This window comes from Oryctolagus cuniculus, chromosome 8, assembly GCF_051225735.1.
Source record: "Oryctolagus cuniculus isolate XC-2025 breed Fujian yellow rabbit chromosome 8, ASM5122573v1, whole genome shotgun sequence".
In the NCBI taxonomy this organism is placed as follows: domain Eukaryota; kingdom Metazoa; phylum Chordata; class Mammalia; order Lagomorpha; family Leporidae; genus Oryctolagus; species Oryctolagus cuniculus.
In genome coordinates, this window is record NC_142874.1 from 121201281 (window position 1) to 121227956 (window position 26676).

Here is a 26676-nt window from a genome sequence, read left to right on the forward strand (position 1 = left end):
AAGAACTGTTGGCTCCTTGGTCCACAAGTCACTATGTAACTAACAGAGGAGCATGATGATCAGTGACCACTCATACTACCTCTCTCAAATATTGTCAATGATTGGTCACTGCACGCTTGTTATTCAGTCCACACACAGATAGCTTAGTGTGCTATACCCACATCTCCCAGGCAGATAAACCCACATGACATTTTACACAAGTAGACACTCAACAGAGGGGATTAGTCTACAAAGATGAAAATATATTAAAGAAACAAAATGTGACAATGCTGGCAGTAAACTGCATATGGGAAGATTCAAAAACAATGACAGCAAAACAAATACAGAGGAAATGAGGCCAAAATGAAGTGAAGGTAGGAACCATGCTTTTAAAAAGCCTGATAAACATATAAAATAAGATAAAGTCATTTTAACAGATTTGAGTTGAATGTAAATGGAGTTGTGCAACAAGAACTGACTGAGGAATGTTGACACTCCATCCCTGGAGAGAGAAGATAAGCAGAGAAAATGATCCACATCACCAAAGAAAGGAATGGTGATGAAAAGGAAGACAATGCCCCAGAGGAAGTGACATGTGCATAAAATTTCACATTAAAGGAACTCTCAGAGATAGTTTGTGACATTGAAAGTACAAAGAGCAAAATGCTGGAGACTGATTCAGAGACAGAAAACAGTCTGATAATTCAATCTTCCAAGGCATGGAAAAGAAGCTTGTTCCACATTGTATGTTCTATATTGTAGGAAAGGTTTTTTTTTGTTTTGTTTTGTTTTGTTTTTTGGACAGGCAGAGTTAGACAGTGAGAGACAGCGAGAGAGAGAGAGAAAGGTCTTCCTTTCTGTTGGTTCACCCCCCAAATGCCCACTGTGGCTGGCGCACTGCGCCGATCTGAAGCCAGGAGCCAGGTGCTTCCTCCTGGTCTCCCATGCGTGTGCAAGGCCCAAGGACTTGGGCCATCCTCCACTGCACTCCCGGGCCACAGCAGAGAGTTGGACTGGAAGAGGAGCAACCATGACAGAACCAGCGCCCAAACTAGGACTAGAACCTGGGGTGCCAGCGCCGCAGGTGGAGAATTAGCCAAGTGAGCCATGGCGCCGGCCTGTAGGAAAGTTTTAATGCTTTCACAACAACTGCTAAATGTCACAGAAAAAATATTTCTCCATTGATTATTAAGTTGATTTTCTGTGGATTTAGCTTGCACAGTCAATCTTATGATGCTGCACTACTGTACAAAGCAAGGGGTGTATTTATTGATGAGGACTAAAGATTTTTCAGTTTTTCATCACTGTCAATATAAAGCATTAAAAAACCAACACCTACTAAGCCCGCTATTAGTATAATGCTAATCCCCTTCTGAACATATTTTATATATTTCTGGCAGTGTCATGATACCATGTTTAAAATGCCCTTTTTCCTGACCAAAAGAGAGATACAGAAGAGCATCAAGTACCTGGTAGTGGTAACTGAACTAATATACCACTGACTCTTGGGTCCATGTTCAATTGATCAGTTATATCCAAGAGTTCTTCTTGAGAAACATCCTTAGGTTTTAGAATGAGCTCACTACAGATACCTGGAAGAAAAATAAACAGAGAAAAAGTTACCTGGCTAGTCAAGATGTGGTTTTACATTACAGGTGTCTTACACAGTGTCAGACTGGTTGCCCATGCTTCGGTCACACTGGAAAGAAAGACCGTTCTGCGAAGGTGATGACCCATGTACCATCGGAAGGATTTCTCCACTAGCACAGGTGTCTTTTGTGCCTCACGTGCATTCTTTGGCCCAGCACCCTACTTGACAATTTGAACTAATTTGAGATAAGCTACAGTTCGTAGATTTGAATACCCCAAAGATACCTCTACTACCACCACTATTAGGCCAAGTTCAGCAAATAAACCAGCCAGATTTATTATTTGACTAAAATAGATGCAATAAAAATAGACCCTTTCAATGTAATATATTCTTCTCACATCTTATCACTGGATAGGAAATTATATTGAATTGATTCAAGAAGAAATTTGTAGAAAAATACTAAGAAATTAACAATCTTTGTTCATTGAATAATACCTCATGAGTAATAATATATAATTTGAATAGCACTTATTTGATCATTATTACTTCATAATTACCATAATCACATTTTTATGTAGAAACATAAATTTAGTAACAATTACAACGAAAATGAATACCTACCTACAGCAGAAGCAGCTCTTATCTTATTTCTGACATACGTATGGCTTGCTGGGTTATTCCCCACTAAAATTATACTGAGGTGAGGTCTTCGGTTTCCAAGGGCAACCCAGGATTCCACATCTTGCCGTATTTCTTTCTGGATTTGTTTTGCCATTTCAGTTCCTGAGATAATAACAGCTTCATGTCTATGGAAAATAAACAGCAAAGGTAATACTAAAGAGAGCATCAGAAACATTCACCTGCATAAATTAAGGCACAAGACAAAACATCTATGATTCTTCAATTGAGTATCCCAAATTTGATTTTTCCAACTATATTTGACACTCTCCCTTCAGGTTCATAAATGTATTCCTAATTTTCTGAAGGATCTCAACTTTGTTTATCTCTATATTACAATCTATTCACTATAGAGAGAATACTCCAGCCTCGCCTTTCTCCAAAATTCATGTGTTATGGTATCAGAAGGTGGCACCTTTGGGAGGTGATTAGGTCAGGCGATGCAGCCTTCATAAGTGGGATTAATGCTCTTATATGAGATACTCCAGAGAGTATCTCCTCTACCACATGAAGACACAGAAGATGATCAACAGTGAACCAAGCAGGCCCTCAATCACACTGAATTTGCTCCTGCCTTGATCCTATAATTCCCAGTATTCAGAACTATGAGAAGAGAATTTCTGTTTGATAAGCCACTCACTCTAGTATTCTGTTATAGCAACTGATCACCATCTCTATATGCACTCATATACACATACATATCTATTTAAATTATCACACTATTCACAATCGATATTACAATATTAGCCATATTAAAAGCACTGCTGTTTTTCTGAAGAGGGAGATCAACGTAGCCAAGTCAAAGCTAGCACTCATCTTAAAAGCTGTAATCCTTGTTGTATCTACTCTTATATGGTCCTCACAGAATTGTAACCCTAAGGGTAAATCAGTTTGCTCTTTGTGAGTATATCCTATATGAGACTCTGAAGTTACAAACTCCATACTAACTCTTTTTAAAAAAAATTTTTTTTTTTTGACAGGCAGAGTTAGACAGTGAGAGAAAGAGACAGAGAGAAAGGTCTTCCTTCCGTTGGTTCACCCCCCAAATAGCCGCTATGGCCGGTGCTGTGCCGATCTGAAGCCAGGAGCCAGACGCTTCCTCCAGGTCTCCCATGCGGGTGCAGGGCCCAAGCGCTTGGGCCATCCTCCACTGCCTTCTGGGGCCACAGCAGAGAACTGGACTGGAAGAAGAGCAACCGAGACAGAACCGGCGCCCCAACCGGGACTAGAACCTGGAGTGTCGGCGCCACAGGTGGAGGATTAGCCTAGTGAGCCGTGGCGCCGGCCTATACTAAGTCTTTAAGTCAAGAAAAAGTTTCAGTTCACAACCCCAGATCAATTCCATGGCAACAGTTACCAGTCTTGCCATGTTTGTCATTGATTGTGGCAGGGAATTGCTCAGTAAACAAATGATTCAGTTGCTCCCCCACACTACAGCAACATATCTAACTTTAAAAAGTTTAGGGGCCAGCGCTGTGGTAAAGCTGCTGCCTGCAGTGCCAGATCCCACATGGACGAAGGTTCAAGGCCTGGCAGCTTCATTTCCAATCTAGTTCTTTGCTATGGCCTGGCAAAGTATTAGAAGATGGCCCAAGTGTGTGGGCCCCTGCACCTGTGTGGGAGACCTGGAAGAAGCTCCCAGCTCCTAGCTTCGGATTGGTAAAGCTCTGGCCACTGCAGCCATTTGGGGAGCAAAACAGCAGATGGAAGACCTCTCTCTCTCTGCCTCTGTTTCTCTGTAACTTTGCCTTTCAAATAAATAAATCTTTAAAAAAATATTTCTTTTATACAGAATAATTCCTAGCAGTTTATACAAACTTAAGTAGGTAAGAAGTGCTATACTTTGATAGAAGACACAATCTAACCCTGGGAAGCTACTAAAAATATACTATATAGGAAGGCTTTTCTGCTCTCTCTGATGTCAAACTTAGAGGCAGTGAATTATGTTGTTCTTAATGCATTTTTTTGTTAAAGTACCTAATAAAAATAGAAGATGGCTGCTGCTTCCTGCTGCCCTGTCCTTTCCCTACTGAAGGGGTTGGTGAAAGCATGATATGTACCACATGTTTACACAGAACACCAATTGTGGGTCAATAAATATTGTGAAGAAGAACACAAGGATAAAGCAGAAGACAAAAGGCTGGAAAGGCAGTCCTTAAAGCACATTAATTCTTTCCAGTAGCTGTAAACTTTTTATTTTCTAATTGGAGCAGGCACTATATGTATCAGTCAAGTCTAAATGCAAACTTGCTGTCCCTTCCAGGTAACTCAACTGCCCTTTCCAACAGGCTTCTGTACATTTAGGTAGAACCCAATCAAGAATATTTCATTTCAGCCTGGCACCAGGGAACAATGGCACTCATCCAGGCTCATGCAATTCAGATGTATGGTTTATGTGTACATACATCAAAATTGCCTGGGAAGATTGCTGAACTTGCTATACTCCTAGATTCTATACTGTGTAGGTACATAACTATACACATGATTTAGGCTCTCTAGGGGCTGAAGCTTGGAAACCTGCCTAACAATTTTCCACTGGAGGCTCTCATACAAGGCCACGTATTTGAAAACCACTTCTTCGGTTCAACACAAGAATGGATCTTGACAATCTTGCTCCACTGCTTTATTTTGTAACAGGAATTTAAATGACAGAATAAACTGCACATACCTAAAGTATGCAATGTGAAATTTTTGATACATATGCTTGGGAAACCACCACAACAATCCAGAAAATACACATACCCATCATCCCAAAAACTTTCCCAGTGCCTCTTTGTAATCTCACTACTCTACCTCTATGAAAAAAAAAAAAAATTGCCCACTTTCATGAAAATTACAATTAGTTGAAAACACAAACAAATTGCTTTTATAAGTAAATATTTAATATATGACACTGAAGAGAAAGGAAACATCTCAGGTATAAAATTATTTTATATAGGTTGGTTAACATGTCATTTTTCCGTTAAGTCGGTTGACATCAGAGCAGAAGTAAAAGGAGCAAGTAAGTGTGAATTTTTTAAGAGAAAAGTTCCAGGCCAACAGAAGTATACAGCAAGGACTAAGGCCTTTAGGCAGGAGTAGTCTGGTACATTTGAGTGATGGCAAGGAGACCAGTGACTACATTGCTGGAAGGAACAAGGGACCAAGACAAGATATGAAGCCAGAGAAGTAGTCACCAGACCAAATAAGGCCCTATAGGCCTTCAAAGGGATGCTAACTTTTACTATGAGTAAAAGAAACCTCTGGGAGGTGCTGACAAGTATGGCATGACCCGACTTTCATTTTAAAAGTAATAATTGGTGAAAATATGGAGGGTAGAGTTCTGGGGGGCAAGGGGATTTCAGCTCAAAGGCTAGCATGGTATCGAAGCAAGAGATAATGGTAACTTTGGCAAGTCACTGGCAGTGGAGGTGTCAATTAGGATGATGCTGCCTTGTGGGGCTGGCACAAGGCAAAGCAGGTAAAGCCACTGCCTGTGACACTAGCATCCCATATGGGCACTGGTTTGTGTTCTGGCTTTTCCATTTCTGAACCAGCTGCCTGCTAAAGCCATGGGAATGACAGCAGATGACCCAAGTGTTTGAGGCCCTGCCACACATGTGGGAAATCCAGATGAAGCACCTGGCTCCTGGCTTCAGCCTGGCCTAGCACTGGTCATTGCAGCCATCTGGGGGAGTGAACCAGGGGACAGAAGACATGCTCTCTCCCCCTCCCTCCCTCTCCTCTCTTTTAAATAAACAAATCTTTTTTCAAAAGTCTGTTTTGAGGGTAGTGTTTTTGAGATTTATTGACATCCGGTATTGGATTTGAATTACTGTGAAGTCAACAATGACTCCAAAATTATGACTTGAGAAATTAGGAAAAGTGAATTTAAATGAAAATCATCTGTGGCTTGCAGGCCTCTACATGAACTTCCGTAGCCAGATTGCTAAAGAACACTCTGCTCACGTGCCCCACTGTGGGGAGCAACCCGGACTAGACTAAGTTACTGGAATTAAGACTTATTCTATGCATCTGCTCTCCCACAATATGGCGCTGGGAGAGGAGAAAACAGCTTCTACGCAGCTGCCTCTTGCCAACTTGAGTGATGACCTCCAGGAGCTGATCCTGCTCCTGATTGGAGGAGAGCAGCGTACTCGGCGTGTGGGCAGCCGAGTTGGGATTGGTGGAAGAGGACTATAAAGGAGGAGAGAGACAACATGCACCAGGAACATCTAAGGGGAACATCTATCTGAAGGAACACCTGTGCAGCCCCCGAGAGAGCCGGCCGGCGGTGTGCCGCTCCCCCGCGGAAGTGGGGAAAGTGGCCAGGGGGAACTGCCCTTCCACGGAGGTGGAAGGGACGGTAGCCAACCCGGGAAGAACCAGCAGGAAACCCGGGGAGGGCCGAGCAGACGAAAGAACAGCGCAGGGTCCTGTGTCGTTCCTCCACAAAGACGGGGAGCGACACCCCACAATACATACCAGCAATATTTTCATTCATCAACATTGCTATGTTCTGACTTCTGGGCCTTCACAGATACTATTATCTTTGTCAGAAATACTTCCTTCTCTTTCTCACCTCCCCAACTTCCTACCAAGTCTGTCTCACATACTACTCAAGTTTCAGCTTGGAAAATACTCTGGGAACTGCTTCCTGACCCCTAAAACCTGGGGGAACTGTCTTGGCTATAAGGTTTCACAGCATCCTCTTCCTACCTTCATAATATCTTACCTTCTTATTGAAATGACTCTATTTTTCACTAGACTCTATGCTGATCTACTTTTTGATACTGTCAAACTTTTAAACTTTCATTAATTAGCTAAATGCCATTTCATTGTGGTTTTGATATACGTTTCCCTAATTATTAGTGTCTGGACCTCTTAGAGGGCTACTGGCCATTTGAAGTCCTTGTATCTTATGCCAATTTATCTCTTTTAACCACTTGTCTACGTCTGATTTTGGTATTTATTTGGAAGTTAATATTTAGTAATAATCTGGCAGTCACTTTTCAGGATTTATATTTGAGTTCAGTATTCACTTTTCTCCCAGCTCATTAAGGTGTAATTGGTGAATAAAAATTATCTGTATTCATGGGATAAAATATGACACTCTGATACATATATATGGATATATAGTGAAATAATTAAATGAAGTGAGTTAACATATTCAACACATCAAAAACATATATATATTTAAGGGGTAATATGTGATATCTCATTACATGTGTACATTATATATCAATTAGGATACGTATTTTTATCCTTTCAAACATTCAATGTCTCCATAGTGAACACTTCCCAAAGCCTATCTTCTAGATATTTTTGAGAGAAAAATATAGTGCATTATCTATAGTCACCCTATTGTGCAATAGAATACAAAAAATGATACTCCCAGCAAACCAGAACCTGGTATTTACCAATCAGCCTTTCCTTGTTCCTTCCTCTCCTCTTACCTTCCTAGCCTCTGGTTACCACCATTGCTTTTACCTTATACAAGATCACCTATATTTTTTAAGACTCTACATTTGAGTAAGATCATGTGGTACTGTCTTTCTGTGCTTGACTTATTTCTCTTAACATAATGATCTCTAGTTTCATCTACATTGCCGCAAATAACAAGATTCAATCCTTTTGAACTGTGTAATATTCTATCATGTATATGTACCCATTTTCTTTATCCATTCATTGGCGGATAGACATGTTAATTCTTGATTACTGTGAATGGCACTGCAAAAAATATGAGAATACAAATATCTCAACAGATGGATTTCATTTTCTTTGGATGTATACCCAGGAGTGGAGTGGAATTGCTGGATCATTTGGCAGCTCTTAAAGTTTTGTGAGGAATCTCCAAGTGTTTTCCAGAAAGGCTGTACTAATTTACATCCCCACCAACAGTGTGCAAGGGTTTCTTTTTCTCTACATCCTTGCCAACACTTGCTATATCTTCTTTTTGTAACAGCCAATCTTACTAGAGTGAGGTGATATCTCATTGAGGTTTTGATTTGCATTCCCCTGATGATTAGTGATGTTGAAAATTTTTTCAGGTATCCATTTCTATCTTCTTTTGAGAAATATCTGTTCACATCTACTGCTGATTTTTAAACTGCTTTTGTTTTTTGCTACTGAGTTGAATTCCTTTTATATTCTGAATATTGCTAGATGTGCACCTTCAAAATATTTTCTTCCATTCTGTAGGTTGTTTCTTACCTCTGATAACTGTTTTCTTTGGCTGTTCATGTTTTTTAGTTTGATGCAATCCCATTTGTCTATTTTTCCTTTGGTTTCCTATGTTCTGGGGGTCATATCCCCAAGAAATCTTTGCCTAGATCAAGGTGAAGGATATGTTCCCCTACACTTTCTTCTAGGAATTCTATGGTTTAAAGCCTTAAGATTCACGTTTGTTGTGTGAAATATAAGGCGAGTCTACAGGTAGGAGTTTGGCAAAAGTTAGGCTGCCACCTGGGATGTCTACTTGCCATATCAGACAACAAAGTCTCTCATCTATTGGTTAACTTGCTAAATGACCATAACAGCTGGGGCCAGGAAAGGCAAAAGTCAGGAGCAGGAACTCAAAGCTGGTCTCCCATACAAGGTAGCAACACAATGAATTGGGCCAATACCTGCTACCTCAGAGCACGTGTATTATCAACTCAAAGCTGGTTTACCATACAAGCTAGCAACACAATGAATTGGGTCATTACCTACTACCTCAGAGCACGTGTATTATCAAGAAGTTAGATGGGTACTGGAGCCAGGTCTTGAAATCAGGCACTCCAATATAGGATGCAGTGTATCAAGAGGTGCTTGGTGACCTGTCCTGTTAAGTAAGCATTCTTCTCCTTCTCTCTGCTCTGATACTGAAAACTCATATTGGTTCACTTGATGATGTTCTTTATGTACCACATGCTTTTGCCTTTTCTTTTTATTCCTCTAAGTAAATTCAAATGACCAGTCTTCGAGCTCATTCCTTCTTTCTTCTGCTTGAAGTGTCTGCTGTTGAGAATGTCTATGGATATTTCCAGTTCCATTAGTGAGTTCTTTAGCTCCAGGGTGAGCTTGGAAGTTGGGTCCATAGGGGCATGCTTCAGTTCCAGGATAGTAGAGGCTGGTCTGGAACCTGAGTCAAAAGGATAAAGCCTGCCACCAGAGTCCACTGGAGCTTGTATAACTATGGGTCCAGTCAACTAATGCTTGGTTCCATGATACCTGGCACTGAAGTGGGCCTAAAGGCTGGTTCTGCTGGTACTGGCTTGGAGTTTGGGGCTGCAGTGGCCCCACTGATATTAGACGATGGCCTGAACTCTTGGACTATAGGAGACAGCCAGTTTCTGGGGCCAGGATTATGCCTCGGGATGGTAGACAGTATAGGGTCTAGAACCATGTGGGCCAGCTTTGAACACAGAATGAACTGAAGAGTGAATCTGAAGAGACCAACCTAGAGCATAGAGCTGCAGGGGCTGGCCTAGCACTAGGTTCACTGGAGCACACCTGCTACTAGAGTCTGAAGTGAAGATACTTTAAAAAATTTATTTATTTGAAAGTCAGAGTTACACAGAGAGAGAGGAGAGACAGAGAGGTCCCCCATCCGATAGTTCACTCCCCAATTGGCCACAACGGCCAGGACTGCACTGATCTGAATCCAGGAGCCAGGAGCCTCCTCCAGGTCTTCCATGCGGGTGCAGGGGCCCAAGCACATGGGCCATCTTGTGCTTTCCCAAGCCATAGCAGAGCTGGATCGGAAGTGGAGCAGCTGGGTCTCAAACTGGCGCCCATATGGGATGCTGGCGCTTCAAGCCACGGCGTTAACCTACTATGCCACAGCACTAGCATGAAGATACTTATGAGCTGTGCTACCGGAGCAGGGAAGAGGTCACACATGTAATGTGAAACCATCCTTCCCATCCTCTCCATCTTTTCTTACTTCTGAGCAATAGTCTAGCACTTCATTTCCTCACTTGCATCCCTTAGCTCTTACAAAGGTATTATCATGCATGGATAGTTGTTCATATTGATGAACCTCCAAGGGGATGAGGGGTGGAAAGTCCTATCCTACCCTCCTGCCGACGTCGCTCCTCTACACATTTCGAATGCTGCTTTGTCGTCAGTTCGGAGACAAATATCACAGGAATGTGGCATGACTTTTCACATTGTATGGTTACTTTTGATGAAAACATTTAATTCTAACCTAAAATTCATTCACTTTTGCCTCTAGAAGTTGAACTTATTTGTCTTGAGAAAATCTTCATTAACAAAATTTGTCACAGAACACAACTGGACTCAAACTTGTTACGAAAGACTGGCCACAGAACTCCCTGGAACTTTCTGACACTATTAGGTATAAAAGAGAAACAATGGGGGCCAGCACTGAGTTGTTCCATCTGCAGTGCCAGCATCCCATATAGGTGCCAGTTTGAGTCCTGGCTGCTCCTCTTCTGATCCCAGCTTTCTGCTACGGCCAGGGAAAGTAGTGGAAGAAGGCCCAAGTGCTTGGGCCCCTGTACCACCTGGAAGACCAGGACAGAGCTCCTGGCTCCTGGCATCAGATCAGCCCAGCTAAGGCTGTTGCAGCCATTTGGGAAGTGACCCAGCAGATGGAAGACCTTTCTGTCTCTCCCTCTCTGTAACTCTACCTCTCAAATAAATAAAGCTTTAAAGAGAGAGAGAAACAACAGCTGATAACTACCGAGTTGAGTAAACAAATACACCTATATAGTAGTCCACTTTACCCTCAGGAGATATTTCCAACACCCTAGGAAATATCTGAAACCACGGAAGTACTGAACCCTAAATATTACTGGAAAACTGTTACAAAATAGTGATGAGTGTATATATTTGAGGTATCTGCATTAAATCTGTGACAAAATATTTGTGAGGGCTGGTAATGTGGCATAGTGGGAAAAGCCAGTGCTGTTTCAAGAACCGACTGTTGCACTTCTGATCCAGCTCTCTGCTACAGCCTGGGAAAGCAGTGGAAGATGGCCTAAGTTGTTGGCCTCCTGCACCCGCATGGGAAGACCTAGAGGAAGCTCCTGGCTTCTGGCTTCAGATTGCCCCAGCCAACTGGGGAGTGAATCAGTGGATGAAAGACCTCTCTCTGCTTCTGTTTCTCTGTGTAACTCTTTCAAATAAATACATAAATATTTAAAAAGAAAAGAAAATTGTGCTTTTACTAGCCATATCACAAGTAATAATGTTACTGTCTTATTTTCAATATTATTTATAATGTTAGGAAATTATAAATTTATTAGAAGTTAATGACTTCAAGTTTATGGATCTCCTGAATTCTCTTCATGAAATCCTAGGTCAAGAACATCTGGCATTAAGAGACCATGACAGGGGCCAGCGCCGTGGCTCACTTGGTTAATCCTCCGCCTATGGCGCCGGCATCCCATATGGGCACTGGGTTCTGGTCCCGGTTGCTCCTCTTCTGGTCCAGCTCTCTGCTGTGGCCCAGGAAGGCAGTGAAGGATGGCCCAAGTGCTTGGGCCCCTGCACCCGCATGGGAGACCGGGGGGAGGCACCTGGCTCCTGGCTTCGGATCAGCACAGCGCCGGCTGTAGCAGCCATTTGGGGGGTGAACCAACGGAAGGAAGACCTTTCTATCTTTCTCTCTAACTCTGCCTGTCAAATTAAAAAAAAAAAAAAAAAAAAGAGAGACCATGACAAAATAATTTCAGAGACATATATGCAAGATTAGCTTTCTTGATTCACAGAAGTTCTATGAGATTTAATAAGTATTTTCATATGAGGGAAAGGCAGCAGTGAGATAGTTCAATTACAAATTATTGGTAGAGCAGAGAACTGAGGAGAATGCAAGTTCAAACCTTGTTTTGCTAATTTATTTACTGTATTATCTTGGGAAAAGTTGCTGAAGTCTCATTTTTCCAGTCTATTAAATGGAAATAGGGCCGGCGCCGTGGCTCAATAGGCTAATCCTCCACCTTGCGGCGCCGGCACACCAGGTTCTAGTCCCGGTCAGGGCGCCGGATTCTGTCCCGGTTGCCCCTCTTCCAGGCCAGCTCTCTGCTATGGCCAGGGAGTGCAGTGGAGGATGGCCCAGGTGCTTGGGCCCTGCACCCCATGGGAGACCAGGAAAAGCACCTGGATCCTGGCTCCTGCCATCGGATCAGCGCGGTGCGCCGGCTGCAGTGGCGGCCATTGGAGGGTGAACCAACGGCAAAGGAAGACCTTTCTCTCTGTCTCTCTCTCTCACTGTCCACTCTGCCTGTCAAAAATAAAAAAAAAATAAAAAAAAATTAAATGGAAATAGTAACTGTCTACATCTTTCAGTTGTGACAATTATAAACATTCTATCTTTGTTGGCCAATTACTTGTACTGCGGCTATCCATGTGGGAGATCCAGATGGAGTTCTGGTCTACTCACTTCAGCCACTGTAGCCATTTGGGGAGTGAACCAGCTGATGCAAGATCTCTCTCTCTCTGCCCCTCTCTAACCACACCTTTCAGATAAAGAAATCTCAAACTAGGAAGAAAGAAAATGGATTATCTGAAAAAAAAAAAAAAATCAACCTACTGTTTAATAAAAGGACTCCTTAGATTTCAATAAGAACTTATTTTTAAATAATACAATTGGATTACTTAAAAGCAAGAGGACAGTGGTTGCAAGGTGAATAAAAAAAGAAGGGGGGCATTCTACTTTAAACTATGTATATGTCTTCACGTTAGAATTGTGAATCTTCAGACAACGTTTGAGTTCTAGGCATACCTTTTTTTAATGGGTGTAACTGCCGAAATCTACTCGAGTACAGATCATTAAATGAAACAAACCTGCGTAGTATGATGTTGACAAGCACATGATCTAAATTCGAGAGATTATTTCAGATTTTCTAAGAACTAGACATTGGAAAATAGCAAGATGATTAGGTAAGTCATATCCAGTTGTTTTAACATAATATGACCGTCATTAAAATGTTAGTAATAGCAACGCAGAAAATATTTTGAAATGTTAACTGCAGGAGCTGGTTAAGCCCTGAGCTCTCCTTTGGCACTACTACTAAATTTAAATTATATTCTAGTCTAACCACAAAGGTTTATACCTTGTAGATAATATGTTTTCCTAGGTCCAAATTGCACTCCTTAACAGCAAATATCATTTGTTACTAATCATTTAATTTACCTTACCCTATTACAGTTGAAATTTTACCTAAACTCTTAATCTCTTTAAACTCCCTTCCACAACACAATCATCTGTAAGCAAACTAGTTTAAAATCTTCACAGTACATGACCATGAAAAATTATCTGATGTTCTAGAGTTATTTTCTACTGTTTCATCATCTCATCAGAGTATTAGCACGAAAAAACTACAACTTCAAAGCATTTGAAGAGCAAAATTAGGGTCATTAAATAAATTGCTAAATTATTACTAAGTCTATGACTAACAAGATCTGAGATTAATATTAGTTTCTTCTTAGAATCTACTGATCCACTTTAATCAGAAAACTTGATTTTGGAGACATTACATTAGAATATAACATTTCTGAACAGCTGGACACAGACAATAAAACTAAGATAGGAAACAGCAAATGACGACACATTTAGTTTCTAAAAGTAAAATAACACAATAACTGTTTAGCAATCAAAGTCACAGCCAGGTAGCTATTATATATCACTCTGATTAAAGTATAGCATTAAGAAAGCATTATCACATTAGCCAACAGAACAGTGTGATGTGTAATTTTAAGAAAGCGCCTCTGCTACTCTTTACATCTGTATCTTGGAGGTAATCAATTTACAGGAAATTAGCTTTAGCAATGATCCTAACTGGAATCTGGGTCCTTCAAGACTCATAAAAGGATAAAAAGGTCTTTACTACAGAGATACTAATACTGAGTAAGTACTAAAGAGGACAGTTTGAAGAGCAATGAACAGTATTACCAATATGTGTCTTTATTATTAAACTTAACTATTCTAAAGGACATGAATATTTAAAGCTGACTGACAAAGTATCTTTTACTAGTTCCAAAAATGTAATTTGGGGGAAAAAAAACCTAGCCATTAAAATTATAAAGCTATGGACAAGTCAAACTGCAAAATTATAAGACCCTCAACAGCAAAATCTAAAGAAAAGTTAAACTTCCATAAAAAGCTGCATGCTGGCACACAAAAATTTTTACAAATTCAAATAATAATAGCAGGAGGGGAAAAGAGAATCTATTAAATTAATGATTTGAAGTCTCACTTTACACCAGGATAAAAATGGAAAAAAGTGCTTGTAATATCCATGTAGTTACCAAAAATATGTAATTAGGTAGGATAATCTAAAGCAGGGTTTGGGGAAGTCCCAGTGCTGCAGGATGGCTGCAATTCCACACTGAGCATGGTATCAATGGACAAGATCTGTAACCTCCCCTGACAAATGGGATAGGTGGAATATGTTACTGCCAGGCTCCATACACTGAAAAGCACCAGGCCCAAAACTCATGTGACTTTTACACCCAAGACATCATGATTTGTAAACTCTTTACACAGAATGGAAAATCGTAACTTCCAAATTCCATTACTGATTCAAAAAATTTCACTAAAAAACTATTTAAGATATTCCATTATTATGTGTCTTAGTTAGGAAAAAAAGACGTGAAACAATAATCAAAAGTATTTTTTCATCTAAGGCTCCAGACAACTAAAAAATGTGATAAGGAAACTGGAAATTTAAAATAGTCAATATCACTTGGGAAAAGTTTATCAAACTCAGAAACAATTTTCAGTAAGAATAACACAAAGTTCAAATCTTATGTCAACAGGAACGACACCAGATTTAAACCACATTCACTATGAAGAACTAGACAACTAGTGTGTCCCCACATATTAAAAAAAAAAAAAAAAAGCTGGCTGAGGATGGGGACAAGTGGGGAGGCAGACAGTGGAGACCTCTGGAAGATGGAATCTCTTCTCTCTGCTGGTCCTAGAAGAGAAAAGAGACACCAATAAGCATCAACACACTGTCGGAATTCCTCCCCATCACAGACCCACCAGTCCACAGCTGTTTCTCAGTGTTACAGCAGCTTTGCCTTCCAACATGGCATTTAATGCCAAGAGAATGTCAAGAACACCACCTTTCCTAGCTTGATTAAAAAAAAAAACTATAAAAATTACTTCTGTGGTTATAATGTGCATCAAATAAGGCTGAGAGCAGTCAGACTGAAAGTAATACTTTTTATCATCCTATGAAAAATAACTTTCCAAATAATACTTCTTATCACCCTATGAAAAATAACTTTCCAAAGCTATGGCACTCAACTATTTGAAATTATAGAGAGGCCATTAAATATAATTGAAAATATCTGAATTCTCCATGAGTGGGCATGTGTGTTTGTGTTTCTGTATATAAAGCATGTGGCTACAGCCAAATATTTATTTTCTAACTATTGCTTGTGATTCTTAGTCAATATATGCAGATCATGAAGAGGATGGAGAGATGGAGCTGTTTACATCAGAATGATGAAGGGCAATTAATCAACTTGTACAATTTGGAAAAAGGTTATCCTTGTTCAGGAAAGAAGCCCTAAAACAAATGAATCAAAAAATAATGACCTCAAATAACAATTGAGATTTACAACAGTAGACCACCCCCTCAATTCTGCAATACAAATAGATTTCTGTGGAATTTGCTTTTCCTAAGTAGTTTCAAACCAAGTGGAAAATTCTTACAGACACCACTACAGCTTACTCAACCCTAACTCTGAAGCACTGTGACTTTTCACATATCCTGGTGAAGCCCTAGTCACTGGAAGGAATGCTTAAATTCAGTCACCCACGATGAAGATCCATCTGTACACAATGGGGAGCTGACTGGGAGAATTAAGCAGCATCTGCGTTTACTTGTTACTGATTCCTTTCTTCCAGGTACTGTGTAGGCACCCGGGGCACAAACAAACAAGTAAAAGGAGTCTGACTACGCAGAACAAGCACTGAAAGTCCACTACCTGCAGCCCTTAACGTTTGAAAACACGTACTTCTAAACTCATTGGGTCTGGGGCAAGCCAACATATTTTTATCTTCTCGGGTTGGGTTTTACAACGGAGACAAAGTACACGTCGGAAGGATGAAGCGTTCCCGGGCAACACAGTGCAGATGGGTTGCAGCTGTACCTCCCGTATTTGCAAAGCGCTTGCCAGCAACGGAGCCCAAAGAGACAGTGACTCTTAGGCCCATCGCTTTAGGGAGGTTACAGAAAAAAGACTGAGGAATCGGGGCGAATATCTTAATTTTGTGAAACCGCCTGGAGTTTTAAGAGCTGGACCTTGGCAGCACCATTAACAAAAGAATTCAGAAACTCAGCCACTAGCAAGCCATGCGGACAACACCTACTCATCGAAACGCCAATATTCAAAACAAAACCAAGGGTTTGACCAAGCACACCACGTGTTTCCCAGCGCCTCAAGTGTCTTCCTAAATCACTCAGCTGCACCCGCGGCAGAGGCGGACCCTTCCGGCGCGGGAGCCGCGAGCCGCGCACGTCGATGCGCTCCGGGATGAGGCGGATGCGACCCTCGGGCCCACGTTCACGGCCAAGGTGGGCAGGCCTCGCCCAGCCCGGCCGCGCCGCTGCCCACGAGCCCGCGGCCCAGCCACCCCGGCGTTCCTACCTCACGCCGCTGCTCCGAAAGCCCCGGGACGCGGGCCCGGCCTGTCCCCGGGCCCCCGCCGGCACGCGGCCCAGGCGGCCGCCGAGCAGCGAGAGGCCGCGGGCCGGCAGCGCCATGGCAGCGGACCGCCAGCCCTAGCCCCCGGGCTCCTCCTCCGGCCGCTCGCTCAAGTCCTCACAGCAGGCTCGACTCCGCCACCGCGCGGCAGGAAGGGAGCGCGAGTCGGGGAAGCGGGCCCGCCGGCCGGGCGCCACGCGGGGTGGGGACCGTGGCGGGGAGGGGCCGAGAGGATGCCGGGCCATAGGGGGCGGGGCCAGTAGCCGAGCTCCGCGCGGGCCCGAGGGCGGGCCGTCAGGGGCGGGGCCAGTAGCCGAGCTCCGCGCGGGCCCGAGGGCGGGCCGTCAGGGGCGGGGCCAGTAGCCGAGCTCCGCGCGGGCCCGAGGGCGGGCCGTCAGGGGGCGGGGCCAGTAGCCGAGCTCCGCGCGGGCCCGAGGGCGGGCCGTCAGGGGCGGGGCCAGTAGCCGAGCTCCGCGCGGGCCCGAGGGCGGGCCGTCAGGGGCGGGGCCAGTAGCCGAGCTCCGCGCGGGCCCGAGGGCGGGCCGTCAGGGGGCGGGGCCGGGAGTTGCGGGGAAAGGCGCGCGGCTGTGGAGAGTGTCTGTGTGGCCCGGGGACTCTGCCGCCCGTAGTCCCATTGCGAAAGCGCGCGGAAGATGTTTTAACTAAACAATTCACACACCACGCCACACCTTCCCCCGAACCAGAGTTTCTGCCCAGCGGTCTCGGTGGCTGCACTTGACTGCGAGCAGGGACGATGCCATGGGTTCTTTGTTTCCCACGCTTTTTGTGCGGCCTTGGGAGCTAGAGAAGCAAAGATGGGAGGCGTGGAGAAGGAAGGGGACGCGACTGAGGAAGGCCTGGACGCTAGGGTTTCTACGGCTCTGCTTCATCATCTCTACTTGTGGAGGGAAAGGTGGGCGTCCCCGTGGTTTCCTGAGTCAGGGTCGTGATTTAGTGCAGGCGCCCTGCGTGGGGCGGTGCGGTTGTATGAGAAAGCAAAGCATCTGCTCCCTCAGAAAATGAACTATCAGGCCGTCCGTTCGTCGTGCCCAGATTTGGCTATTGGGGAGTGACCCAGTATGTATTCTCTTTCTCTTTTCTCTCTCCCCACCCCCTATTTGCTTTTCAAATAAATACACAAATAAATCTTTATTAAAAAGAGAGAGAGAAGCTAAATAAGGAGCTGATATATCAAGAAAAAAATCAGCTGAAGAATAAACAAGTAAGGATGCGGAGACCCAGGAGTGAAGCCAGAGCAAATCCAGATGAGTAGCTATGGTCTGAGCTGAAGCAGTGGCCCAAAGAGCTGAAGGAGGTTGTCTTGACAGTGTGGATCAGAGTTGTCAAATTGCAGAGGACATTTTAAGATCATTATGTTATTGGCTTAAGACAGACACACTGGTGCTTTAAGCTTGCCTCTTATTGTAAATGTTGCATGTGTCTGTCTAGGAAATTTTTCAATGAACTCTTCCAAATGATGTTTTCTCCAGGGAACTGCCAATGAGGGGGGAAAAGCCATATCCTGTTTAAAAACAGATATTAATATAAATTGTTAAAATTAACTTAGAAAAGTAAAAGATCAACATAGAAAAGGAAAATAAGGTAGTGGCAAAATAGAACTATAAAACTTACCAAAGCAAAATTTTACAAACCCTGAAAATGACCATTTTTAAAAATCTTTGAGATGTTGGAGTAAGATTTTTGCAGATAAAAATAGGAAATTATTGAACAGTATCATTTAAAAATGTAATTATGAGGACATTAAAGAAAACATTGTTGATATAATTTGATGGTATTTAAAGGGAAAACGTTAATGCAAATAAACAAAAACCTAAGGATAGGCTAGTATAGGAAGTAAGTCAATCACATAAATAAGGAAAATAAGATAAAGAGTATTTGATAAAATTCAATAACCTTTCTTGATAATATTTAATAAAGTGGACATAAAAAGGTCTCTGATGTAGACGGGCATTTGGTGCAATAATTAAGATGCCACTTGGGTTGCCCACATTCCATTTCATAGTGCCTGGTCTCATGTCCCAGCTCTGCCTCCTGGGAGGCAGTGGTGAAAGTTTAAGTAACTGAGTCCCTGCCACCCACATGGGAGACTCAGGTTGAGTTCCAGGCTTTTGGCTTTGTACAGGCCCAGCACCAGCTGTTGTGAGCAATTGGTGAGTGAACCAGCATATGGAAAAGTCTTCTCTGTGTGTGTGTGTCTCAATCCCTTTGACATTTCTCCAAAAAGATATATAAATGGCCATGTAAAAAGGCGCTCAACATGATTAATCATTTTGAAAACACAAATCTAGATCACAACGTGATACTACTTCACATCCAGTAGAATGTCTACTATTAAAAAATTATCCATGTTGGGAAGATATGAAGATATTGGAGCCTTTTTAGGGTTCTGTTAGTGGTAATATAAAATGTTGCAGTTGCTATTGAAAACAGCATTAGTAGTTACACAAAAATTTTAAAACATATCCATTATATGATCCAGCAATTCCACTTGTAGGTATGTACCCAAAGGAAATGAAAGAAAGATCTCAAAGAGGCGTGTGTATATCCATGTTAGTAACAGCATTATTCACAATAGCCAAAAGATGGTAGCAACACCAGTGTCTATTAACTGATGAGTAGGTGAACAAAATATGGTATGTACTTGCAATGGAATCATTTTGCTTGTGACCTAGATATTGACTTTATTATTTTTAATGAATTTATCGGTACATTAGACTTTCAGGATCACAGCAAATGTATGATAATCACTACAATACCATTCTTATTAGTTCTCATGTTAATGTGATATTAACACAAAGAGAATATATTCAATGTAGTTCATAGATAAAATTCTAAGAATATAATTATACTTCCCTTCCTCTTTCTTTCCTTCCCTTCCTCCATTTTTCCTTCTTTCTTTCCGTCTTTCATTTTTGAGATAGTGTATTTTTAATTTACACTATAGTCAAAGGCTACTTGCAATGGAATTTTCTTTAACCCTGGAATGGAAAGGAATTCTGGCACAACATGAATGAAATTTGAGGACATTATGCTAAATGACGTAAGTCAGCTATCACAAAAACAAATGCTGTGATTCCACTTTGATGGGGTACTTATAGTAAACAAATCCATATAGATTGAAAGTAAAATAGTGGTTTCCAGGGGCTTGCTAGAGTAGGGAATGGAGGGCTGTTGTTTAATGGGTGCAGAGTTTCTGTTTTGTGGGATGAAAAGAGTTCTGGAGTCTGATTGCAAAGCAAAGTGAGTATACATAACACTATGGAACATGACCAGACATTTAAAATGATTGTGATGGATATTATTAATTATGTTATTTTTCACAGCTAAAATTTTTTAGAAAGCCAAAGTTAGTGGCAAATGTTTTGTTAATTTTTTACTTATTTATTGGAAAGACAAAGTAAGAGAGCAAGAGAGACAGACGGACAGGTAAACAAAGCTCCCATCTTCTGGTTCATTCAATAAATGCCTGCATCGACTGGGATTTGGCCAAACTGAAGCCAGGAGTGGAGAACTCAATCTGCATTGAGTGGCAGGGACCCAAGTACATGAGCCACAACCTGCTGCCTTCTTGGGTGCACTTTGGCAGGAAGCAAGAATGGAGAGCAGAACCAAGACTAAAACCTAGGCACCCCAGTATGGGATGCTGCAGGCATTTAAGAAGTGAACCCATGGACAGAAAATCTCTCTCTATACACAACACAATCATTTCTAAGAAGAAAACCACAGACCAATATCCCTCAACAACATAAGTCACAAAAATCATCAAAAAAGCAAACTAAATGTTGCAAATATTAAAAGTATAATATATCATGACCAAATACATTATTTGGGGGAATGTAAATCTGGTTCAGTATTCCATAATCATCCAGTGTAATTCACCGTGGAAAAAGATTAAACAAGAAAAAATAGTTTGTTCAAATAGATATAGAAATAGTACCTGGGGTTGGCATTGTGGTATAGAAGGCTCTACTTCTTATCCAGCTCCCTGTTGATGTACCTGGGAAAGCAGTGAAGGATGTTCCAGGTCCTTGGGCCCCTGCTACCCATATGGGAGACCTGGAGGAACTCCTGGCTTTTGGTTTCTGTCTGTCTCAGCCCTAACTGTTGTAGCCATTTGGGGAGTGAACAGATGGAAGATCTCTCTCTCTCTCTCTCTCTCTCTCTCTCTCTCTCTCTCTGTAACTCTGCTCTTCAAATAAATAAATCTTGGGAGAAAAAAAAAGGAAGAAAGAAAAAGTGTCTGACAAGGCCCATGAATGCAGAGGAGAGGGAAAGGCTTAGTCAGTCCATGATGAAATCTAGGTCCTTGGCTTAGGCAGGTGGGTGAATTGGGTATAAAGCAAAGTGATAAAGAGAGGAACAGTGGGCTCCCCATGTGAACTCCAGGGGGAGCTAACTGAATTAGAGTGGTTATGTGTTAGCTTTGGCAGGACGAAGAAAGAGCATATCCCTGATGATTCAGAGAAAGCAGCCTGGCAGGGAGCAGCAGTCAGGAAGTCTGTGACCTGATTAATGTGTCCTGGGGAAGAAATGCACTCCACCCAGAAACACACAGAGGGGCTCTTTCTTGAGATTTCGTGTCTTGGCATTCCACAGAGGCTGGGTGCAACCAGGGTGGGGCTGGCTACTGCTAACTGAAGTGGAAATAAAGGAAGAAAATACAGATAACAATCCTGGCATGGGTCCCAGGCTCTGCTATTGACAGGTTTTATAACCTTGAGCAAGTCACTTAATTTTTTCTTTGCTCATTTCCTTTCACTAATAAATCCTATTAAAAATGAAATGATGGTTATCAGAATACTTTATTAACTAATTAGTACTCGCAGGGTCAGGGAATGTTTCTTAAATAAAGGGATTATAAGTAAAAATTAATCAAGTGAACAGACTAAAAGTTGGGGAGATGAGAGATGCCCCAGTTAGAGGGAACAGCACATGGTCAATTCAGGGAAGAACTGTTTGATAGGGGTTTCATAAGGAAGAAATGAGGAAACCTAAATTATAAGCAATTGCTTATAATTGCTGCTGCTCATCTAGCTAACAAGGGTCTGACCTGGGAACTGAGCTTGTCTGCACAAGCATTTTAACTACTAAGCAGCATCCCTTTAGCATCGCACAAAAGAGGAGGACCATTGCTAAGGGCAATACAGAAATAAAACTTCTTAGGAGGTCACATAAGGGCTTGTTCTCTTGAGCTCGCTTTTAAAAATTCATGGTGAAAAGTGTTGAACTGAGAATCATCTTCAGAAAGTTCATGGAACATGTGTATTATGAGAAAATTATGTATTAATTTTAAAAATTTTGCACCAAAATAAATAATTTTAAATCCAATTTTGTAGGAACTCTTTGGAGTACTCATAAAATCAGACCACACACACACAAAATATATAGGGAAGCTAAACTTAGTCAAATAAGCCAATGTTCAAAATATTAATCCTGTTTTTATTCTAGTTCTCTAGAAATATAGAGAATATCTTGAAATAGGGTTTGTGACTAACACAAAACAAAACTTTGGTGATTAGCTCTCTCTTGTAAACTTGCTTATTATTCACTAAATAGAAAGTGAGCTCTGAAAATCTGCAGTAATTTCACTTGTTTTTCAAAAACTCCAGATCAGTACAGTTTCATACTAAGTGAATTCTATTGTAATTTATACAGAGACTGGATGAACTGGTTTGTTCATCCCTCTTCCCTAGAGCACTGACCATGGTAGACTGCATCAATTCATTGTTAAGATCTCTGTCCCTTGTGTGCTGATGCTTTTCTGTGAGGTGTTAAAGGGTAGACTTATGTTTATTTTTCTGGCCTGTTATTTGACAGGATTCCTTAAAAAAGGCTTGCCGTCTCTGGGGACCATGAAGGGCATCATCCAGCACTTCATCCAACAGAACCTGCTGAAGTATCCCAGGCCATGGTGGCAGGGTAGCTGGCTATTTAATAGTTCACCCTTTGTTTGTAGTGTTCCCATCTCAGTATTATTCCTGTTCACTTCCCAGGTATACACTTGTACCTCAATCCCTGTCTAAGGGTCTTTCTTCACTATCCCATTACTACCCAACAATTTGCTGACTATGCTTGGACTTGAATTTCTGGCAACACTATGTTGGAGATAAAGAATTTCCTCCAAAGGAAGAGAAAAAAGAAATGTTGTTCTGTGTTTCTGTTCTCATTTAAATTAATTATGAAGTTTTCAACCAAATCTTGAAGATTCCTAGGACATTCATTAAGTATGAATGTGACCATCTCATCATTTGATCTAGAGTGAAATTCCAGGATTTAAATATATTATAACCCAATATTAATTTATGATTTCAAAAGAAACTCAAGAAATTATCAATAGCAAGTAATTAGCTTAATTTCATAAAAGCTATAAAATGCATCCAATAAATGATTTACTCAATGGTGAAATGTTTTGGAGATTTTTTGAGAAGAAGGTTAAGAAGGACTGCTATCAACACTTTGATTCAATCATGTGTTGAAGATTCTAATCAGTATGGATCAGAAGTGCAGCAGCCTGGACTTCAACCGGTATCCATATGGAGTGCTGGCACTGCAGGCAGCAGCTTTACCTGCTACGCCACAGCGCCAGCCCTTGAACATATTTTTTAAGTTTGCTAAATCATATTTCATATTTTGAAAGTTTTCCATTCAAGTGTATAGACTTATAAATAATCTAGAACAATCATGTATCTTTACTTATGAATATGTCTGTTTGCACATCAGGATGAAATATACAAATTCTAGTTTTGCCTTACTCATGTTCCCATGTCAGATACTTTTGTTTATTTTTGGTAAGGTACATGATAATATCTATAAATGAAAACTTGAAGACTGAGAAATTTAATTTCTTGCACTAAGTATAGTGTCCAAAGCTTCAGTCTCTGGTGCTCTTAGTCTAGGGAATTTTGTTACCTTTTCTCTCTCTCTTTCTTTCTTTCTTTCTTTCTTTCTTTCTTTCTTTCTTTCTTTCTTTCTTTCTTTCTTTCTTTCCTTCCTTCCTTCCTTCCTTCCTTCCTTCCTTCCTTCCTTCCTTCCTTATTTCTTTGAAGATTTATCTGTTTGAAAGGCAGAGTTACAGAGAGGCAGAGAAAGAGAGAGGTCCTCCATCCTCTGGTTCACTTCCTCACTTCCCAAATAGTCAACAACAGCCAGAGCTGCACCTATCCAAAGCCAGGAGCCAGGAGCTTCTTCTGGGTCTCCCAGGTGGGTACAGGGGCCAAGAGACTTGGGCCATCTTCTACTGCTTTCTCAGTCCATAGCATAGAGCTGGATTGGAAGTGGAGCAGCTGGGGCTTTCGTGAAATGGTACCTCCCCTCTTGTTCCACCTTAAAAAAATTTCTTTTCAGCTACAAAAGGAAGATTTGGGTATTAATTGGATGTTTTCAATAACTTCAGGAGAAATTTCTTTAAATGCATGAATATATTAATAACACTGCATCCCTTAGCTGTCACAAGCATCAGCTATGTGACAGAAGATTAGAAAAATTGAGTGTACATTGAGATTTAATGCTATAACTAGTACTCAAACAGTATTTTTCACTTTATGTTTCTGTGTGGGAGCAAACTGTTGAAATCTTTACTTAATGTATGCTAAACTGATCTTCTGTATATAAAGAGAATTGAAAATGAATCTTGATGTGAATGTAAGGGGAGAGGGAGTGGGAAAGGGGAGGGTTGCGGGTGGGAAGGACGTTATGGGGGGGAAGCCATTGTAATCCATAAGCTGTACTTTGGAAATTTATATTCATTAAATAAAAGTTTTTAAAAAAAAAGAAAAGAAAAACTGAATGAAGTTTAAGGATAGCCATGTTGCCTAACTCTTGGTTTAACATTTTCAATGCATAGAGAAATCAGAGTGTGGGATTAAAAATCGAACATCGACCAGGGCCTGTGTTGTGGTGGAGCAAGTACACGGACAGCACTTCATATCCCTGCTGCTCCACTTCTGATCCAGTTGTCTGCTAATGGCCCGGGAAAGCAGCAGTGAATCATCCAGGTGCTTGGGCCCCTGCCACCAATGTGAGAGATGTGGATGAAGCTCCTGGCTCCTGGCTTCAGCCTGGCTCAGCCCTGGCAGTTGGGACCATCTTGGGAGTGAGCCAGTAGATGGAAGAGCTCTCTCTCTCTCTCTCTCTGTCTCTCTCTCTCTCTGTTTCTCCCTCTCTGTAATTCTGACTTTCAAATAAATAAATGAATCTTTAAAAAAAATTCAACATTAACAAGAAACAGTCACGGAGAAATTACAAAAAGTTCAATTATGTGCCAATGTCATAATAAATATGCATTTATTGAATTGCTACTATGAAATAGTGTCAGGCATATCACAGCAAATTCCATCCCTTACATTTTTATTGTCATTAATACAAGATTCTATGTCAGTATAAAAGAGCTGTTTCACTCTGGTGAAAATTTATTAACAGGATAAATAGATGTAACATCTCAGTTGGATGTAAAAATTCCCTCTACTAACCAACATTAAAATAACTACCTAAGGGCCTTGCAGTAATATTACTGCTATGACCCTTACTAAGAGAAATACAGATCCTTATAGTCATAATTTCAAAGATTTTTTTTTGTTTCTACACATATTTCTTTGGCAATTGACAGCACACATGCTGTCCTGATTTAATTTTAGGTACTTTGCTACTTTTTGCTTTGCTTCAAGCCAAAAAATAATCTCTCTAGATTTTGTTTTACCTTTTATGTGTTGCTCCATTACGTAAAAAAGAAAGATAAACTTTGTAAGGGCTTACTGCAGAAGAATGTGAGATTTCAACAGGCCTGACTTATTTCAGACTTTGGTGAATTCAACATGACAGTATACTTTGTGCCCTTCAGTCTTAAGAGTAATTTCTATTGTCTTTCCTCCATGTTGAAGAATGAAAGAAGCTTATCAGGTACAAGTAAATAAGGAAGTTGAATGGGGAGTGAAGAATGTAATAAATCTGTTAACACAGCTATGAACTTTTTGTTTAGTGTTTCCTGGGGTGGAACTAAGCAATTTTGAAGGATCCAATGACATTTTTAGTTAGTGATGATTAGACGAATGTTATCATGAGAAAGTCTTTGTGTCTTTTTAAAAAACATGTTGGTATGAAATAGGAAACCAGTATGCTTTAATTTATTATGTTTCTAATAGCCATTTGCATGATCTTGTTCAAGACCTTAATGGAATCTGCTATCTACTGATAATCTATTAGGAAAATGGAGTGCCAAATAAATAAATAACTCTTATTTGATCAGGAGTAATACATTAAGATTTTAAGTTCTCAAAACTAAATTACAAAAAATTAATTATGACCCAAATTCTGTTCATTCTGTTGTTAAATGACCTTGCTTATAGCACATTTAACATCTTTCTCTGCACTAGTAAGTCAAATTCTATAAGCAATTAACACAATTGTTGACATTGTACCACTTCACACACTCAGAAATCAGTGTCTCATCTACCTTCATAGGGGAACATATTACTGAGTTACATCTTAAAAGATGAATAAAATTTCAGCATTCAGAAAAGAAGCACAGCTTTGTGAAAGGAAGTAGCATAATAGGGAAAAGTCTCAACACGCATTAAGATTGAATAACTGTAACATTCCTGGTTGCTGAGTTCCTGCTCTTTATGCCAAGCAAAAACCCAACAATGGATCAGAAAGGCTTGTCAGGCACAATCATAATCTCCATGAGTCTTGATCCTCTGTGCACCAAGTCAGGGAGATCCAGCTAGCTTATCAATGTAGTTACTATGACGATGATAAAGAAA

General features: G+C 41.1%; 1 protein-coding gene across 7 annotated transcripts in view; it reads right to left on the reverse strand.

The window, feature by feature from the left end:
- Positions 1 to 17137, reverse strand: part of MTHFD2L (methylenetetrahydrofolate dehydrogenase (NADP+ dependent) 2 like) — a 151396-nt gene extending 134259 nt beyond the window's left edge. For 4 of the 7 annotated variants that reach the window (XM_051819692.3, XM_051819689.3, XM_089302644.1 and 1 more), the window contains exons 1-4: positions 16841 to 16865; positions 11590 to 15156; positions 2192 to 2376; positions 1449 to 1571 (exon numbers count right to left, since the gene is read on the reverse strand). In XM_051819692.3, the coding sequence (XP_051675652.2) occupies positions 1449 to 1571; positions 2192 to 2376; positions 11590 to 11894 (613 nt within the window). In that variant the 5' untranslated portion in view covers positions 11895 to 15156; positions 16841 to 16865. Of the gene's footprint in view, positions 1 to 1448; positions 1572 to 2191; positions 2377 to 8934; positions 15157 to 16840 lie in introns of those variants that run through there. The other 3 variants (XM_051819695.3, XM_008267752.5, XM_051819696.2) reach the window with 3 other exon arrangements.
- Positions 17138 to 26676: the final 9539 nt, after the last annotated feature.